Here is a 20,706-nt window from a genome sequence, read left to right as displayed (position 1 = left end):
CTTCTCATTGTTGAACTTCATGAGATTCCCATTACCCATTTCTCCATCATGTCAAAGTCCCTCTGGATGGCAGCATAACCCTTTGGTATAATCAACACTCCCTGTAGTTTTGTGTCATCTGCAAAATTCCTGAGGGTACGCTCCATCCAGATCATTAATAAAGATGTTAAACAGAACTAGGTCCAGTAGCAATCTCTACGGTACACTGCTAGTTACTGGGCTCCAAGTAGGCCTTGTGCCACTGATGACTGATTAGCCAGAATCTTTTTTTTTTTTTTCAGTGTGCCTCATGACAGCAAACAGGGCTTACATCTTCAAATCTTAATTTGCACACACAATCACCAAAATCTCTATCTGAAATCCAAATCCATACTTCAGCTTTTGTCTGTTCAGCTTCTGACTATTACACCATTGCCAGCTCTACTTAATCCACCTTTGCTGCAATTCTGTATTTCACATGAGTATCTCAGTCTTAAATTTATCCGTCCAGTGTTTTCACTTCAGTTGAAAAACAAGCAACACTTATTTTAAAAACAAAACCATCCACACCTTCTACTTAAATTGTAATAAAAAAGTTCAAAAGATGCCCTAAGTGCCTTTTCCTTACCTGTCTTAGTCGTTCAAGACTCAAAATGTTCTCCACTTGCAGTACGCCACGAGTGTATTTTTCAATATAAGTTTCACCATCAGATGTACCCTCATTCTCACTCCTTGCAGCCATCAGAGCTAAGGTCTCGCGATCCTCAATTTCTTCTGTAGCCTAAATTGCAAGTTACACTATTCAGCTTTTCAAATTGAAGTGTATTGTTTTTAAGGTGTTGATTCATTTACTTATATCATCTTGTATGGGAACTGCTGAGTCACGGCCTGAACCTCTGATTAATCACCTGAGGCGAGCAATGAGTCAGCCCTGGGAGCACAGGTGAAAGCAATTCACTTGTGCTGCAGGAAGGGGTGGAGCCTGGCTGCACCTCTCCTAGACCCATTTAAGAGCTGACTACCAGTGGGGAAGGATCTCTCTCTCTTTGGAAGATCCACTCCACTGGTCTTTCCTGAGTAAGCCCATGATGTGGGTAAGCATCCTATTTATTCTTTTTGTCTTGCTGTGCCTAACTCTCTTGCTTATTTCATTATTATAACATCTTAATATTATTTGATTATATAATATTCCTTTATATAATTTTCATTGATTATACACATCTCAATTCAGAAATTAATCTTAATCAGTAATCCTAATGATAATCAACAATCCAAGACTTTTCAACACACGTGTAAATGATGCTGAAAGAAAGTAAATGCAACTTCCTTCCTGAACCTTAGATTCTCTGCATAATTTCTCTAGAATTTAACTTCTAAGTACTATCAAAAGCAACAATTACATGGTGACTAAACTATTTGTTTTTATTTGTCCAGTTTACCTTCAAAATCAATTTTAGAATACACTTTCAATTTCTGCAAGTTTGTAATATAAAAATCAGTTTATATTCCTGTTGAAACTAATGTCTCAGCTGTTTTTCTGTCTTCATTGACCTGAATGCCCTTTTGAGTAGCCTCTCTATTCTCCCTGTAGTGGCTAATACAATTACAGAAACAGCACTACTACAAGAACACGGTTTACACAGTAAAAGAGAAAATAAAATCCTCACAGTTTTCTACTGTTTATAGGTAGAAATGATCTCACTATTGAGCTTCAGGGTATGCACTTTAGCAAGTTGCCTCATAACAATAAAGCAGGGCTCACTACAATATGTTATTCTGTTACTTTCTATGAATTTGCCAGAGAAACATGGTACAATTTACCTTTGGTATATTAGATACTATTTCATAGGTCACTCCACAGGCATAATATATATTTTTCAAGGATATTCTTCTTTTCAGGCTCTGGGTAAAACTCTAGAAATAAAATAATTTTCTGTTACTGCTCTGATAATGATTACTGACAGTGCTTTCAGACAAAAAGAAGTGGCAGTGCAAAAATTTATTTTAACACATAAGCACAATTTTCAGGACAATGATTTAGAAAGTTCCTTTTCAGTATTCACAGTCCTTAAAAGTACTTCTCACAGCCCTGTACTCAGTATAAAATGCTGCAAAGTTCAAATAGTAACTTATAGTAATTTACTCCTGCTTTTCACTGAAGCTCAGTTCCTGTGTAATAACCTGTAACTGAGAAACTGTGGTGTAGGAAGTCTCTAATATGCTAACGTTACTCATTTTGCCAGCCACTTGTTAAAAAAGCAGAAAATTCCTTTAGCTATAGCAAAGCACAGCTCTGATTTCTAGCCACAGCTGGGACAGCAGCCACAGCTTTCACTGTTGTAGTCACAGACTTAGTATGCTTTATTATCAGATTAGTTAGCCTTTACATCATGAACTTAACTTCCACCTCATGAGGCATTTTAGACAAATGAAACTAGCAAGGGAAAATTCTCAAATACACAAAGGCAGGAATTCAGCTATTAGTAAGTTATTTAGAAGCACAACAGCTAGTTGGTGTCTCAACTCCCCTTCCCACTGCAAAATATGAAGAAATTCTGAAATATGCTCTTGGTTTCAGTTATCTGGGAAACAGAAAGCAATGCAATTTTAGAGAGCATCTCATTGTCTAAACTACTTTTTTGTTGTTGTAAAAGTAGTACCTGCCATACTCTGAACCAAATCAGGTTGAAAAATGAAGGGCTCGAAGGGCTATACCAGACAAGCACAGCATCACTGCAACCTATGCTAATCTCTTTTTAATTTGTCTTTAATGATAACAGGAGACAAGCAAAACAAAGCAAGCAGCTTGGAAAACATTCATAAAATCAGGTGTATAAAATTAGTAACAAAATATGAACTTATTACCTGCTTGTTATAAATATTGGCTGCAATCCTTTTCCGTAAGACCAGTTCCATTGCAGCAGGATGGCTGAGCTGCACAGTAGTCTTCACTATTAGGTAAATCCTCTCATTTTGAGGAGTTACTCTATTTAGATGCACTGAATCATGGACAGAAGAGTCCCAGGCAGCAGTGGCTGAAACCTACACAGAAATCACATGGAAAAAGGAAAATCAATGCTTCGATCACTGACAAATAATTTGCAATGATTTAACATGGCGTAAAACAATACTTCTATGAAAGAACAATAATTATCATTGAGTACATTAAGTAAATTATGTAAAAATGAATTTGTAATAAGGAATGTATCAGAAGAACCATAAAAACAGGTGTTAAGACACGAAAGAACATGATGGAGCACACAATCCTTGCCCCAGAAGAAAGTTCACAACCAGAGAAAGGCAGAGGAGAAAGCAGAAGCAAAATTGAAGGAAGAAGAACAAACTGTATTGCATCTGTATTGAACATTTATTGAATTTAATGACAATGCTTCCACTTGTTAGATTAAGTTGCAATTTTCTACACAGAATAAACCTGTTCCCATACTGCAGGAAATCTTTTTCCTTCCCCGTCTCCTTCTGAATCTCAGCATGCCATTCATTCTGCAAATGATCTTTAAGTATTGGCTTGAGAAGGCACAGAAAGTGGAAGACATGCAAGTGGACTGATTCCAGATATGTTTTGGAACTTCGTATTTCCAACAATTCCCAATTTACTAGACTTAAAAAGGAATTGCGTACTACAAAAGAAAAAGTTTTGTTTAATCATTAAGCTTTGCCTTGTGAGGATGATAAGGGAAGCAGTTTCCTCTGAAAAATTAAAGAGTCCACAAGAGAAAGGATGAAGGGAGAAGGAGAGAAGAAATTTAATTTACCTCATCATCACTGTGTTTTATGATCGGCAGATAAAAGAATGGACTCCCATGCTCCTTTGGTAGTATTGAGTTAACTCCTGATGCATGGGGACCTATAAGTTGTTCATTGGCACTGAGGTCATCAGCTAATGAAACAAATGTGCAAAGAAGGAAACAGTTTTATACCAAAGGATATTAATATAGAGAGGCAAAGTTGTAATAATTTCATAATACATTTAGCCCTGATTAATCTTACCATGAATTATTTTAAAAATAATTCAAGCATACAAAATAGGAAGAAAACTAGGCTAAGATTCCCTCTGAACACATTCTCACATGACCTAAACAGAATTCCAATCTATTTTTAGGTATTCATGAAAGGAACTTACCCAGCCAGAAAGTTCCTAATTTACCTAAACAACTCATCTCTTATTTAAATCAGTTCTGATGTATCCAGATTGAGAACAGCAGTACTGGTAATGTTAGGTTTTTTTATAATACAAAAAAAAATTGTTGTGCAATGATCCATAAATGTGTCCTATTGGTCTTCTGTTGGCTAAACTCTGCTTACAATGAAAAACAAAAACATTTCTTGTGAGCACTGATGATGGAATTTTTCAAAAGCAGTGTTCAAAGAAGATATTGGTGTGTTGCCTGTATAAACATGTCTAGGAGCACAATGATGTGCTGGATGTAACATGGCTTGTGGATCCTTCTCTACTTCATGTCTAAGAGTTTTATACTTTTGGACTTACTTCCTCAACAGCCCTTAAATATGGTGCTAACTGCAGTCTCTTGCTGCTTAACAGTGTGATTTTTGTTCTTAGAACACAGACAATAGTCTTCTCAAAGTTAAAACTAAGTGTTTTCAAAGGGAGAACAGTTAGATACTCTAACACCTCTTCATTAAACCATCTGTTTAAACCTCTACAGATAATTCAGATCTGTAACAGCTGGGAGATTCCCCAGTGTTCTTATGACCTGTGGATTTGTGCATCGAAATGCACACAAAATGTTTCTCTCTCTTCTTCCATTTAAATTAACTTGCTCTTTCACACAGTTTTTTGTTTAATAAACAATCCTTGTACTCATGCTCCCTGATTTGCACCTTAATTTTGAAGTAATTGTGCTTAATTATTCCAACATATGTAATCAGAAGAAAGAACATTCTACAATCTACACCAGACACTGCCATTGACAGAACTCTCTTATGTCTCCTTAGATATTTAAGATGCACTATTCCATCTATCAATGCATCGCTAGAAACTAAATTTTATTATTTTCCTAAGTTTCTTAATCTGTCATTACAGCATACCATTCAAATCAAGGAAGAGGACGGGTATATGCGTTTCCATTCCTGCAGGTGGAATCCTGAAACAAAACAAATTGCTATCAACAAGGAAGACAAATACATGTCAAAACTAATTAGGATAAACTGATCTCTGGGAAAGATTCATATTAACTGTCATCAGTGACTAAAGCTGTCAACATTTTGATGGCTAATCTGATTGTGTTGCATAGACAGTGTTTTGCCTATCTCCACATGTAACTAAATATAATGCTTTATCAAAACTTAATTCACACACTTCAGTGCATTTCAATTGTTACAGTGATGACAGTTCTAAACATCCCACTCTGTTTCTTATAAAATTAACTGGCTGCACATAAAGGTTAGCAACCTTTCAAACAAATGAATAGGTAACTACTGAAAAGACAGTCTTCAAACAATACATGCATTTCTAGCTACATGACCTATACTTCAGGTGAATAAGGGGAAAAAAAAATTAAGTTTGAGAGGAAAAAATACTACTACATTATTCATCCAGAGAATAAGAGATTTAGGTATTATCAGGGACATCAGTGTACGCTTGATTAGACTTGTTATTTCTTGTCCATACTTTCCCAAATTTAACCTGATGCATTTTTAGTTTTTCAAGGTTAGTTCCAATGATCTTATTTAAAACAAAAATTTAAATGAAATTAAAGATACATTAGTAGAAACTTGAATGGAAGAAGAGAACAGCCTTTTCAATTAGAATATCTCCCTTCCGCACCCTGAACTCAATGAAATCATGTTCTATAGTTCATTTTATACACATTCCCCTGTTTTTTTGCTGAAAGGAGTCAAATTACAAGAATTTAAAACAAAACAATAACAAAGTAAGATACTTTTAAATTCAAAGGTGATGTTGAAACCTTCAAAGCTATCTCAAAACTACTTTACGTAGTAAGTTAACCAGCATCAGAACTCATGCCAGCTCTGTGTAATTTGTGGCAGTACAGGAAAATGTAGGAAGCTATAAAACATCCTGAAATTTTTACCCTGTAAGTTCACAATGTTCCTACAGAAAAAGCCAACCGCTCCAATGTTGTTTGTTTTTTTTTTTGAACATACCAATTTGCAGGTGCACCGGGGATTCCACTGCCTGGTGCTGGAACAAACACTGCATTCCTTTCTTCTGTCAGCCCTACCCACTGTTCTACCAGGCGAGCTTCTCGTTCTATATCATCCTCAGATTTTTCTACAGAGGAAGAGGTTAATATGATATATAAGACACTTTTTTTTCTCTTGTTGATGAAATAGGGAATAAAGTACTTATGAGTCAGTTCTTAAGCTTCAAACCTTGTTTATTGCTGATCTTTTGAATCTGCTCATCTAAGTATTCTCTGCGTTTTATCAATGCATCAGACCATCTTTCTCGTACACAGTTTAAGTCTTCTTCCTAACATGGAAGAAAAAAGGAAGTTATTAACTTTGTGGTTAAGATCAAATGGCAGTGAATTTTATGATAGTTTCATCAGAACTGATACTAAAGAGCTTGCATGATGCAGAAAACTTTTTCCCCCAAATAACATGCATGCTAATTAAGTACCTCATCACCCATGAATGGAAGCTTATTTGCTTTCAAATCTCAAATTCCAAAAGGAGAAAAAGAAAATATGACAACCTCAGTTATTGAACAGGATTATACACCATAGGCTAATTATTCACAGAATCGGCAATTAAACTTTGTAATAGTGCATGGAATAGGAAAAACAGGTATAATGAGTTGATTGTAAGTTCTCCTGAAGATTAGACAGGTCAGCACACCCTCAAATCTGCATGAAATTCCACTGCTAGTAGTTGCTATTAGCGCAATTAAAAGGTTTCTCATGCAAACAAAACCCATCATGCAATCATGCTTTGTGGTATCACAGAAAATCTGGTTCATTCTTCTCTGTGATTTGTCAGGAAGCACGTGAACAGCCCGCAAGAAGTTAGTACCTAACTGGTATTTCTGAGGTTGCTGTAAAGTCTAACACATTATCTTGTGGGATGTCAGCATTCTCACCAAACTAAGTTTACCTCTGAAGCTGCCTTCTAAAAATAAGACTTCTGTGTAAAATCTCTACCGTGTTCTACATTTTTAGGCAATTCTTCTTCTGGCCTTTGCCATCTTTTAAACAATTCTTCTTTCAAGTTTTCTCAACTTTGACTGCCCTACATTCACTTATCACAAATGAGCCACGTTCAAGGTTGCTAAGCTTGCAAACAGAAAATTTGCTTCACTGTACTTCTGTACTCTCCATCCTCTCATCCTCTACTTCTCTCCCACTAGCATTTCAGAAAACTGCACAACTCAAGAGGTTAAGATGCTTTCTTTATAAAATAAAATTAAAAAGCCATTTGTTGTGTAATTTGGTTGAGAAAAATTTCTGTACCTGCAGGGCTTTCCCCCTCACCTCCCCCCCAAGATACTCAATAGAAACTATTTTCATTTTAAATTCAAGTTTTGTAAGTTTTTGTTCACATTGCAATTCCTGAAGCCCATTAGGAGAGCTGACTGCCAATAGAGAAAAGAACACACTGCAAGAGTGTAAAGTCATTAGATAAACTGAAATAGCAGTGTTTTATAGCCCAGGTAGCCTCTTAAATGCATAGCATATATTTCAAAGCTGCTTTTGCTTGCACCACTATGCTTGTTCATTTGAAAGCTGTTGGCTATTAGCATTAGCTGTGCCCCATGCCACAGGATTGACAGCAACAGCATCAATACCTGGTAACTATCCATATCACCACCATCATCCTCCTCCTTCTGGTAGGAGAAAATAAATTTTGTAAAAAACAAAAGAACATGCATTTTTCAACAGAAAAAATCACAGAAATACCCCCAAACCATGAGCGCAAACATTTCTTGACACAAACAAACTTGTAAAATGTTAAAATTACAACATTCAAGTAACCGAAGTCTTACTAACAGAGAGGATCAGATTTTTTCTTCATTACAGACTACAGCATCTCAGCCATGATTTTAGAAGTTATATTTAGCAAAAAAAGGAATGTATAGAATACAGCACCAGAAAAAGGACTGAGCAAGCATACAGCCAAACCTTACATTTACAGTTTTGTCTGTATATAAGGTTAGAATTACTTGTGGTTCTTAATGACTGAAAGTGCCATGCTTCCCTGGATGGCCTGTTCCACTTGTTCTTTGCTACTGCTATTAAAAGAATGCTTTGTTTTACAAATCAATTTGTCTGCCAGCAGCAACAAGTCATTTATATTTCTTAAGACCTGCTGCATTCAGTAACAGCTTAAAAAGATAAATGTTATATCACTGTAAGACATTATCCCTACTCATTTTCATTTTCTTTTATTCTTCAATTTGCACCATTCGTAGATGAGAGAGAAATTAACCAAATCATTAATCTGGTATTAATTTCACTGCTGCAAAAGTAAATACAAATTCCACATGCCTGGGGTCTTGCATATATCCAGATATCACACTTGGCTCTTTATCAGTTACACACTAAGTTAACAAGCAAGCTAAAAAAGAAGCAGTTTTAGCACCCTATACTCACATTAGCCTCAAACACATCTAAAACAGCAAGATAATGTATCATGTACCAGTGTGTCCCCCTTTTAGAACTTTTGGGCAGGATCTAGAATAGCAAAGTAAAAAGAGAAAATAAATCAATGCATGAAAAAGTAACTGTCTTACCTGATAGCTGTCCAAGCCCCTTTGCAATTTGGTTGATCTGGCAGTCACACCACCTATAGAGACTGAAAGAATTGCTTCTACCATGAGAGGCAACGTTCCTGAATGTTGTACAGGTTTCACTGTCACCTGAACTCTGCGAGAATGACCCTGAACAGGAAGATAATTGATAGAGAAAGACAGAGAGGGAGAGAGAAACAGAGGGAATCTAAGAATAAAATTAAGAATCAATTTAAGTACAAGCAAGGCAACAAGGAAAAAGACATACCTGCCTAAGCTGGAAAATCCCCCCTGTGTTTACATCCTTTGCCTGGTGGAGTTCAACTGCAGTATATTCTCCCATCTCATTCAATTCTTGTATGGAAATCCACATTTCTATTCTTCGAGTTACTTCATTCCACCTAAAAAGACATACCCACAAAAACTAATGGTTGCCTCATCAAAATATGCTAAGTGCACCACAGGTATTAGAAAGCCTCTGGAAAGCTGATGAAAACATCCATGCGTAATTCATACCTGTCTCTCAGTGTCCTTGTTTTAGCATGAAGAGAGTCAACTTCCCAAACAGAGGTGCCGTTGCCTGTACATCTGTGACCCCACACCTCAATAGCAAGAGCTCCTTCTGAAATGAATTCCAAAAACTCCTCTGTGACATTCACCACGTAGTCCTAGAAATCAGAAATAAAACCACATTACAACCAATGAAACAAAATAATTGCAAATCCTCAATTGGTTTGCAAAGACACACCAAACAATTGCATGATACAAACATACAGCTCAGATTATAAAGCTTGACAGGTCAACAGGTTGTGAAACAAATCATCTCAGCAAATCATGCTTCTTGCTCATGCATATTGAGTACTGTGCTTTCAAAATTTACATAAAAGCCCCACTGCAGCTCCAATAAGACTTTTAAAGTTACTGAGCTTATCAAACAACTGTACAAAATATCCTTATATAAATTATAGTCTTCTCTGTACACACTGAAGATGACAACTGAACTTATATGATCATTTTCCTTTTTACTGCATTACAAAGAGATGATGAAATGAAAAATCATAGCACTCAAAAGTGTTTTCAAAACTCGTTAGTTATATAATTTGATTCCATCCTTCCTCCCCCAAGGAAAACAACACTTAAACTCTAAACAAAATCAAATATAACATCCTACCATAATATTGTTTCATGCTAAAAATAATTACCCTACAATGAGAGAAGGTCACTGTAAAATGAGCATCTTTGCTCTGAGGTGAAGGCACATCTGGATCTACAATTGGTGCTGCTACTGTTGACTCGCACTGATCCCAAAATGTGTATTGACAAAAGACAAAGTTGGAGAGATTAGGTGGCAGTCCGGTTGCTTCTTTTATTTTTACCTGAGTAGACAAGATGGATGTACTCATAAATACCATTATTCCTTCAATTATAAACTGCTTAAGAAGAAACTATTTAAACAAGAATTATCAACAACCAAGATTTTTTGAAAGGATATCTCTGATTGCCTCTTAAAGGTGACCCTACTCAGGAAATCTGTATTTTGCATATACAGAAATGCAGATGCAAGGAGAATAGGTACATGCATCTAACTAGCCTACCCATGCATTTGCCTTCTTTGAGGAAGACAATATTCTGAGTGAAGAACTTTTTCATAAAAGAAGAAATGAAATCCAGATACCAGCCACTGATACTACATTAGATAATCAAACAAATCATAGCAAGCTGATATATGGAAAAACTATTTCCCCTTCTGTGTCTGCCATGAAAGACAGTTCTTGTAATGTCAGTATTTATTATATAAATCTACATATACCAGAAACTAACGCTGATCAGTTCAGTTACTGGCAAGCATGGCCAGTGAGACTGGCATGCACTGAACAGGAACCAAGAGAAGTCACTCTCTTTTAAGAAAACTGTTTTATCTTTATAAAATTTAATGCAATAAATTGTTTACATAGTTTTGTAGTTAAGACTGACTACACAGTTACAAAGGTCTGAAACTGTTAAATTCATCACGTGCTCTCATTTACCCTGCAGGAGAGCTTTTTTGCTCTGTGAATAATTTCTCCATTGTTATCCATGACTTCCAGACTCCCACTCTCACTGGAGTTCTCAGATGAGTCATCTCCTTCTACCACACGTTCTGGGACAGACCCAGTGACTCGCATTACTTCAACATGCAATCGTCCTGCAACCTAAGGCAAGAAAAATACTAAGAATCAATGCTTTTCAAAGGAAAAGATGGTAGATATCTTATTACTCTAGGAGGCATACAGAGACTGTTAACTAGCACTGAATGTTAGAACTGAACAGCTCACAACTATCACATGAAAAGTAACAAAAAAGAAGAGAAAACAATATAAAGAAGTTGTTTTTATGCAGAACTATTAAGCTTTTTTTTAAGAACAAACAAACAAACGTTATCCACATAGGTATGAATGCACAGGTGGGAATCAGGACACTATTTCGCTTTACCTCCCCCTGCTGGCTGATGATAGGCACAGCGTATTGCAGCTTAACATCATAGAAAAGGCACTCCAAAAACACGTTTGCCACACCAATTAAGTTGTGATTCTCTTGTGCTTCATAAAAAGGATCACCTCTTTTGCCAATGAGCTTCCTTATCTGTTTTAAAGAGCACAAAAGATATTTCAAAAACTTTAAGCATGAAAATCAAAATTGGATTACCAAGCAATACAAGATCACGACACAAAAATTAAGTCACTACCACGTTTCTGCTCTTTCCTCTTACACAAACAGAAAGGGAAATCTAAAATGAAATCTTTGAGATGAGACATACAACCCTTTCTTTACTATGGTAAGTAGTAACATAAGGATGTCTTTACTTTTTAAATGAAAGCACAAACAATCCTCAAGATGAAGAGCTGTTATGGCTGCTGGCAGCCACTACTTGGGCAAAAAGGAATTTGCAGGATTACTCTTACTTAAGCCTACAATTGCTACTATGATTACTCAAGAGTCAGCATCTTGTGTATCATGATTTTAAAGATTCCCATTGTCTGTCTTGTCTAAGGCAGTGAACAAAAGCACAATTCTGTTCAAACATATCTGGGGATGATTCTTGTTACAAATAATTCAGGTGCTCCGTATCGGCCGTATGACAGTAAGATACACCTGTGATGTAAACCAAGAAGATGTAAACCAAGTCCTACACTCATTTCTAAATCTGATCTGCTACTTAGATTCTCAGGAAACACCACTTGGTTCTCATACAGATACTGATGCAGACTACATAATCTTAATTGATTTCTTCACTCTTTTATGGCTAGAGGATATATAACCAAAATTACAGGATATTTATCATTTTAAAATCAAGTTCTACCCCATTGATGTGATCTGCACTTGAAATGTAATTAAGCAGCATGGGCACTCTAGTCATTCAAGCTACTTTTGATACTGACCAATGTTTAATCACTATTTCCAGCTTGCTGTTTCCATTCAGAGTTATCCGAATGGCATTTGTATAATGGAAGGTAAACATAAGTCTTAACTGCTGCCATGAGTCAGTCACTAGCTTAGCACAACCATATCTGAGAGTGTAAGTGAGGATAAGACATACCTGTGTTTTACTCCGCATGGGCATTTTGTTCTCAGTTGTTTCTTTTTTCACCACAGTACCACACTCTTTCATATATTAACTCATTGCACTTCATCTGTGCAACATACTGAAAGGGGCTAGAAGAAAACTAACTGTGATCCCTTTCAAAAATAAATATTTCATACCTCAGGAATTTTCTCCTTCCACTCTTGATAGAGATCTCTCATGTCAATCAATTTGTTCTCCAGTTTCTCAATAGTCCACACTTGAGTGGTCTTTCCTTTTCTTCTCACTTGAATAGCAGGCTCACTCACTATTGCACCCCTCTAAGCCAGAAGAAAAAAAATAACAACTGTAGGAACAGTGCATGAATGTGAGTAGTTTAACCTTTCACTCAAATTGTACTCCTAAAAAGGAATAAAATAGACAATATACAGCTTCCTCTGCATGCCAGCCATACCATTTCTGTCCTCTATCACAGCATATCCTTACACATCTCTGAAGATTCAGACCTTTTTTTTTCTTCTTAAACAACTTCTATTTACACACTACCATTAACAACTCTCAGTCTTACAACTGACTTATCATAAATAACTTACGATGAGAATATTATTTTAATTGCTACCATTATATTTACAGCTACACTACAACAGGAAAGCACTTTAGAAAAAGTTACAAGGATCTTAAAATAGGTCATTTTTGCAAACAACTAAAATGCAGCACTTTACTCAAATTTTACAGCAACAGAACAGAAATGTCTGGTCACAAACCACCTTCATATACTCTTATCACACACTTGAAAGAACACTAAGAGCCATACTTAATACTGTAATGTCATTTTTATGTTAATCACTTTCAATATATTAAAATCAAGTAGCATCTATGTTTTGCCTACACAATCTAACAAAAATAAAATTTTATGGCCTTAAGTTGAAGATGAATGTTAAATACATCTGCATTTTTTTATTAAGAATAAAACTAGTTCATTTTCCAGCTATTACCTTTTTGTTGGCACTGAGGTTTTCAGCAGGGATTTGAAGTGTTACTTGATAATCTGTCAGCTTACTCATTTCTTCTGCTAAGAAGTTTGCTTCTCTCACCAGCGTATTTGCTTTCACTATCTGCTCTCGAAGTTTAGCCAGGCTCTGTCGAAACAATTCATCCCTGCGGTGCAGTAGGGAACATGAAAAATACACAGAAACCTATTTCTATTATTGGAAAGCTGCAAATAGAGGTGCTAACAAAGAATTTTCTGAAGCAAGTTTAAGAAGAAATGCCAAACTTCACTACGTCAGCAAACTCGAAAGTGTTGGACAGTTTTATAAAGGAAAAACAGTGATCACATATTAAACAAATATATTATTGTAGAGATAAGTCTTGCAAAGTAATGCCCCAAAAAAAAGGGCACTATAAAAGATGTTACGGTGATAATTTGTTAAGAGCCCTAGGAATATTCTTTCAAGAAATGAAATAATTGCAGTTGTCTTTGCCTTTCATCTATAGTCAAGTTGCACAGAAACTACCAGTCCCAACATGTAATATTTTATCTTAATAAAAACTGTTCTTCCTCATATTGTGACATTGGAATCTGAAATCATTGCAGGCCAAAGCTTTACACTACAGTCAGGGCTTTGCAAGTTCTACAGACTCTTGGATTATCCTGCATATATTGAAGCAACCTCAAATGTATATATTAAAAAACCACCGTAAATCCTATTTACCAAGAGTAGCTTTTAACTAAATCAATGAATGAGCACAGGTTAAAGCTGCTGCATTCTGTACACACAACAGTATCTGGACAAATTCCAGAAAGGTTTGTAGGGCCTGTCTGAGCAAATCACTTCTAACATATAACCCGGCAAACGTGCTGTGACACACACTATATCTCCACCTGCAATGCACTCATACCTGGGAGTCTTATCTAAAAAGCAAGTTAAAGAAGTTTCACAACTATCCTTTGAGTAAACAGGAAGATCCCCTTTCTGCCTTCCTTGTAACCCCAACAGAACTTACTGTGTCCCATCACCTTCTGCAAAATGATCATGATCAAATTTCAGATTTTTCAGTGACCAAACATTCCCTCGAATGAATTTCCATTGCACTCTGACTCTTCCCTGATACTGTATCGAGGTGACAAAGTACTAACAGCATCAGCACATAGAACTGAATTTTCTAGAGCCTTCAATGTGATAAAACATGCTGCTTTGTCTCTCTCACCTATCTGGCCTGAGCTTGCAACAGTGGTGGATTTTGCTGGAACTTAAAGAGTTGCTATAGCAGTTGAAGTCCACTTTCTCCATATATACTCCAGGTGTTACATGGAAATTTTCTCTCCTGCTTCTATTAGTCTGGCTCTAAAGATTAAGTGAGCAATGCTGGCCCACTGGAGTGACGCATCCCACAGACTGCTCTAATTTTGGATTCACCCAGAAAATGAAGATGAGTGAAAGATTACTCATTAAGCAGTACTTCGTGCTGAGTGTCTGTTACACCTGCAACCACTGCAAAACAGCTATCCCATTTGAGAAGCAGAAGACAGTTTTCATCTGTAAATGCTTTAGGATTCAGCTACAGCCAGTCCCTTCCCTCACTCAGGAGCCTGCATCTGGCTAGCTTTTTGGGGTTGCTCCCACACCATCCTTATCTTTGCTAGCTCTTTGAGAAAGAGATGGTTTAAGACTATGAGGACTTACAAGCAGTAATGACAGCTCAAGCAACTATTATGAGTAGCTCTGATTTTCTTATGGCAGTTATTTTTCTGCTGCTACGGCATCATTCTTCCAGAAACTTAGCTAAAAAATATATTTCAGATGACCTTCCTAAATTTGTACTACACAAAAAACATGACAAACTCTGTCTGTGTGTTAGCCACAGCAAATATCCACTGAACATGAAATACTCAAACACTTGTTTAAGCCAAGCACTAGAGAAACCTTCAAATCTCACACTCACTAAGTGTCACTGCAAGTCTCTTGTGTCCTCAGTGCCAGAGACAGAATGCTGACTCAGAACAAACTATAGCTCTGCTCCAGTACACCACCACCAGTCACCCAACAGATACATTTGTTCAAAGTTACAATGGATTTACTTTACACCAAGGGGTTTTAGCACTGTATCAGGTATCATCTGTCCTCCCACAGTCAGCATAAAGCTAGAATAAACTCTGCGTAATGTATTCTAGCTAATCTGACAGACACAACCATGTGCCCACATCTGATGCTTATCAAATTCCTTCCGCTGGCTGATCCAGTAGGTTTCAGCTCTATTAGCAACAGAATGACAGCCAAAACAGCATTAACCAAACCCTATGCAACCCAGACACTTGGTCTTTCACGTGTTCTTTGCACTGAGTCTTCTCATGTTTTCTGCATTTCTTGCCCTCTGGCCAGTTGGCTGGTGAATATCCTCTACAAGGATTTGTTGCCATACTTTTACAAAAGAAATACATGAAGTCCACAGCCAATACACTTGTTCAAAGCTCAGCTCCCCCCCCTAAAAATCTTCTAACAAATAGTCAGAAGAGAAGCCTAGCAGAACTCAGTTTTGATACCACTCCAGATTTTCATTTTTATGTCATTTTGTGGTTACAGTGTCTGGTTAATTTTTAGACTATCAATTACAGTTTTATCTTTCTGACCCTCAGGGACAAGAATGCTTTTTTCTGCTGTTTCCTCCTTTCTGTTGCATCTCTTAGAGATACTGCTTCCTTTGCCCATAAGCCCACTTCTCAACATGTATTTCTCCTGTAAAAGTATGGCAACTGAAGTGGGTTATCAATGATATCTTGATTGCATTGCTGTGTTCGAAGTTAAACAGCAGTGATTCAGACTGGAGCGTTCTTTATTTCACACTCCTCTGCATTACTAAAACAGCCTGCAAATCACAACTGTGACTCTGCAATACTTTACATTCAGTTCACAATATAACAATTCTTTTTTTAGCTCTTACAGGGGCAAACAATTATTTTAACTGAAGTTGAAACAGAGCAATGCTTCTCCCTAAGCTCGCCATGGAAAACATTTTAGGCATCATGGCTGAGCGTGCGAACAGACTGCTTTTTTTTTCCAGGCCAAACTTGGCAGAAATTACAAAACAAAAGCACACATAATAACTAAACTAAGATCTCTTCTGTTCTATTTTTAACATTTTGAATTTGAAGGCTGCAACACAACATTGGCTTCCGTTATTTAGACAATTCTTGCACATTAAGTTATTTATGGTGAAAGGCAAAGCAAAAATAAATGAAAAATAATTGAAAAAATAAATGAAATAGGAAAGTGCATTCAAACTCTCCACATATAGAAAAAGCAATAAGTAAACAATGAAGTTTTATTTTAAAAAGAAGATAGATGCTTACAAGTAACCTATTAGTACACCTCATCATCCTTCCTGCTGAACAAACCTAAGGACAGAATACTTGCTTGTACAATGAAAACCTGTCAGACAAAAAAAATCATCTGGGTGATGATTTGGAACTCCATGGAGCTGATGTCCTTCTCTCCACAGTGATACAAAACATAAGCTTCCCTCTGCTGAGATGCACATACACACTGCTTAAACTCAGCTCACAACTTCTTGATTTACTTATTAAGCTCCTCCTGCAATCCAGATCTTTTACCAGAGCTTTGTTCAGGTGCCATGCTATTCCTTTGCAAAGAGCTTTCTGTATTTTCACCTCATTGCAAGCCTTTTCTTCCTTAACAGCTCTAATATACTCTATTTGACTACCTGCAGTTCTCAAAGTTAAGGCAATCCTCTTCTAAAGCTGGACTTACTTTAGAAACACATATGCACAAAACTGAAAGACTAGGATTATTATATTTTTTGTAGTTTCAGACTGCAAAATCCTGTATTTTCATTGGATACTCTCAAACACACAATAATCCTTTGTGGACACTTCAGCATGAAATGACAAATTTATTCATATGCTATCCTTTCCTTTCTTCTAACTTAGATATTAAACCAAACATTTCAGAAGCACGTTAAGTAATAAAATAATTTAGAAGTACTGTAAGGCTGATCAATATAAGCTAAATTTTGATTTCATATCACATTGTATCAAACAGGAAGATGTTGTATATGCACTAGGGATTAGAATCTAGCCCTAATTAAGGCCCTAACACTTTGATGGAGGCAAATCTTAATTCTACAAAAAAAAAAAATCATTTCTGACAGACTGTTCAAGTCCTATCTTTCACTTAGAGCCCTTCCTTTGTAGTTCTTACTGATTCCTTTAAGTCCAGCATTCCTCCCGCATTCTCACCTCTCTTCTGTCCACAGATTTACTTTCTGCTGTGCAGTCTGAGCAGTGTAGGAGAGTCTGTCACTGCCATGCTGATGCTGCCTTTCAGGAGAGAGCTGCTGCCGCAGCTGCTCTAACTCACGTTCGTACATCAGCCGCTGCTCTTCAAGAGCACTCCGCTTCTCTTCCAGGTACTGTTTCTCCAAGATCTGTACCACATTTTGTACTGGGTCTGAGACAAAATAATAATAATAATAAAGGGAAAACGTCACTTTCTTCATTTGTATGGTAACAGTAATCAAGATAGCCCAGACTCTTTGCAAACACTGGATATGCGTTGCCCCCAAAAACGAAACCCAAAATAATAAGTACCAAATTCAATAAGTAAATTCAAACAAGAAAAATGTCATGCAAAGAAGCTACAACAACAGCTAACATCCTCCTTTACTGTGTACGTCAGTACTGGGGATTTATAGCATGTTCCAGAATCTCAGTAGGAAAAAAAGAATACATGGAAAAATGAACAAACCAGTAAGAAGAAAACAAGGAAACAAAGCAAAATATGAGGGAAGATGATGTTAACCAGAGAAGGAAATTATCTCAGGAAGTAAAAAGCTATTTACTTTCTCCATTTTGGCAGAGAATGAGACATTGAATAGCTGCAGATGAAAACTGAGACAAACAGCTAAAGGGTCATGCACCACAATTCACCAATGCACTTCACAACACTGAAGCAGACAATGTTCTGGAGGGGACTACGAAGTACATTTCATCTCAGAATTGTCCGGAGCAAATACCCAGTTAAATACTATGACTTGAAACAACTGCTTGTATCAATTAACTATAGTTAAACCTAAATTACATCCAAATTAAAGCTCTAATGTCAGTTTTAGGTTCAGTGGCAAGTCTGAAAGAGAATCTAACAAGAAAAGCTTCTCCTATATACTATCAGTATGTGTATGTATATATATACATACGTATATACACATGCATACACACACACACACCTTCTTCATGCATATACATCTGAAATCTTAAGTATAGCCAAAATCTGGTTTGCAAAAGAAATCAGTTTAGATTAATATATTATAGTGACAGCACACCGTATAACAACTGCTCATTATATATACCAGAAAGGTAAGGAGGAGGAGGGGGTTCCATAGTTGGAGTGGTAGAATATTAAATGGAGAAAGTAACATTGCAGGTCTAGGACGTGCCAAGATTTATAAACAAACAAAAAAAAACACCTTCAGTTTTAAAATAATTCTTTGTGATATCTCTTCCATTTTGAAGACTAAAAAAAATTTTGTTGTGACTTTTAAGGATTTCAGCCTGTCAAAAAGGGGAAAAATGAACCTACATTTAATTATACTGCCCTGTTTCAGAACTCAAAATCTACTTCTCAAATACTAATAATTATCAGTGTGATTTAGTTATGAATCACCTTGTGTTCACTACTGAAATCCAGACTTAAAATTTGTGCGTGAGTGTTCCTGATACTACAAGGCTACATGAAACAAAATTTGGGTTACAACAGCATTCAGTAGAGGATTCCATAGCTTCCATAGAGGATTAATCAACAGCACTATATGCAGGTCAGCACAGCTGGCACATACAGTCTGCCCCCACACAGATCCCTTGTATTTCTAGAAATGTGGTATTACTGTATTCAGTAACATATAACAACCTACTTAGTACTAAGACTGAATTTGTTAAACTAAAGCACTGTTTGTGATTTCAACATGTATGGATACCTAGGAGAGTCATTTCACAAAACAAATCCTTCCCACAATAAATGCCAGAAAAGCAAACAGGATCTCTGGGGATCTGTTGTTACAGTGGATTTTTATTCGCCTCTCAGCAAACTTTTTGAAATACTGAGATTTATGTAAAGCACATCTTTATTTTTGGCAGAAAACAGTTATAATTGTAGATTGTTACAGTAGCCCACATCTTGTCAGTGAAAGAAACCACTGGTTTCACACAAAGGCATCTTAAAGTTCCACCATGATGGCTTTTTTAAGTAATGAAGTTAAAAAACTGTCAATATAAATAGCAACCAAACAGCAAAACAGTGATCCAGATGTGCCTTAAAATAATCAGAATTAGCAATTTTTAGTACATGATGTTCTCAGGAGTCTGTTAAGCTATTTTTGGCGTTTAAACAGACAACGCAGCAAAAACAACTGACTAAAATGAATTTTAATATTCTAAACTACAAACCAAGTTACTCACGTTGACCTGCATCCTCCTCCTAACTCATTCTGATAATACCAGACATCTTCACATGTATAGATTTCTCGTATAATCCTTAACATAGTTTTAATTATGCATAAGAATAGCTGAGAAATCAGGTATTAAACAGCAGGCAGAGAAGAGGAATGGAAGAAATTAAGGTCTATTGTGTTTGGAAACACAGGAAATGAATCTAAGGCTGAGTCATTAAGACTTTTCCTAAATTGCTCCAAGACCAGCTCCAGTGTCAGGGAGCAGTTCTTTCATAACAGTGATTTTTTTTTTCAGCTCCTGACATTTACAGAATCACAGCTACTTTAAGATACCAGGGAAAACATTTGGCAAATGATGCAAAAAGCTAGTCCAACATTTCTAATTTAAACCAATTTCGTTACTGTGGTGGGGGAGAGACTATGCTTGTATTGCAATGCAAAACAAATTTACACCTTAGAAAAGCCTCCAATTCATTTCTTGAAAAAGATTCACATAGAAAAAGCGAAGTCTTATAGTGAAAAACTAAACATACAGTTGGAAGATGAAAAAATTAACATTTTCACAGCTCAGAAGAACTGCAAACAATGTTTAAGCTGGATTTAAATACTATAATCCACTATTTTGGATTGCCCATGCAAAGTCAAATTAGGCAAGATTCTACCTGGTGCTTGCCAAATGCACAGTAAATTCCATACAGTGTGAGAAGCATTGTCACACCTCTCCACTTATTTATGTGGCAAAAATAGTTCAGTGGTTCCAACAAGACCATCCATATGCAGTTAGATCTCTGCAAACTGTTAGAATATTACTGTTTTATAAAAAGAGTACTTTTATAAAAAGAATGTACAAATGGTGTTTGGTTACCTTGCTGCATTTTTACATAATTCACACCAGGAATCTGTTAATCCAGTAATAACAATGCTGAATAAAATATTTCAGATTTCATGTATGTGCAGTTTTCTGAGCAAG

The 20,706-nt window shown here is 36.4% G+C and overlaps 1 protein-coding gene across 8 annotated transcripts in view; it reads right to left on the bottom strand.

Annotated features, from left to right (window-relative positions):
• KIF13A (kinesin family member 13A) overlaps window positions 1–20,706 on the bottom strand; it is a 123,873-nt gene that overhangs the window by 17,222 nt on the left and 85,945 nt on the right. For 6 of the 8 annotated variants that reach the window (XM_090136882.1, XM_090136883.1, XM_090136877.1 and 3 more), the window contains 17 exons: window positions 17,530–17,740; window positions 13,268–13,430; window positions 12,452–12,592; window positions 11,183–11,332; window positions 10,738–10,902; window positions 9,913–10,086; window positions 9,227–9,378; window positions 8,979–9,111; window positions 8,714–8,860; window positions 7,769–7,807; window positions 6,355–6,454; window positions 6,127–6,253; window positions 5,047–5,102; window positions 3,753–3,877; window positions 2,845–3,021; window positions 1,801–1,893; window positions 608–760 (listed from right to left, as the gene is read on the bottom strand). In XM_090136882.1, coding sequence (XP_089993008.1) covers window positions 608–760; window positions 1,801–1,893; window positions 2,845–3,021; window positions 3,753–3,877; window positions 5,047–5,102; window positions 6,127–6,253; window positions 6,355–6,454; window positions 7,769–7,807; window positions 8,714–8,860; window positions 8,979–9,111; window positions 9,227–9,378; window positions 9,913–10,086; window positions 10,738–10,902; window positions 11,183–11,332; window positions 12,452–12,592; window positions 13,268–13,430; window positions 17,530–17,740 — 2,306 coding nt within the window. The remainder of the gene's footprint in view (window positions 1–607; window positions 761–1,800; window positions 1,894–2,844; window positions 3,022–3,752; window positions 3,878–5,046; window positions 5,103–6,126; window positions 6,254–6,354; window positions 6,455–7,768; window positions 7,808–8,713; window positions 8,861–8,978; window positions 9,112–9,226; window positions 9,379–9,912; window positions 10,087–10,737; window positions 10,903–11,182; window positions 11,333–12,451; window positions 12,593–13,267; window positions 13,431–17,529; window positions 17,741–20,706) is intronic. The other 2 variants (XM_090136878.1, XM_090136884.1) reach the window with 1 other exon arrangement.

The sequence above is a fragment of the Phasianus colchicus genome, chromosome 3 (assembly GCF_987193195.1).
Source record: "Phasianus colchicus chromosome 3, bPhaCol1.hap1.1, whole genome shotgun sequence".
Classification (NCBI taxonomy): domain Eukaryota; kingdom Metazoa; phylum Chordata; class Aves; order Galliformes; family Phasianidae; genus Phasianus; species Phasianus colchicus.
The sequence above is the reverse complement of the archived record's forward strand: the minus strand, read 5'-3'. Positions and strand labels throughout refer to the sequence as shown.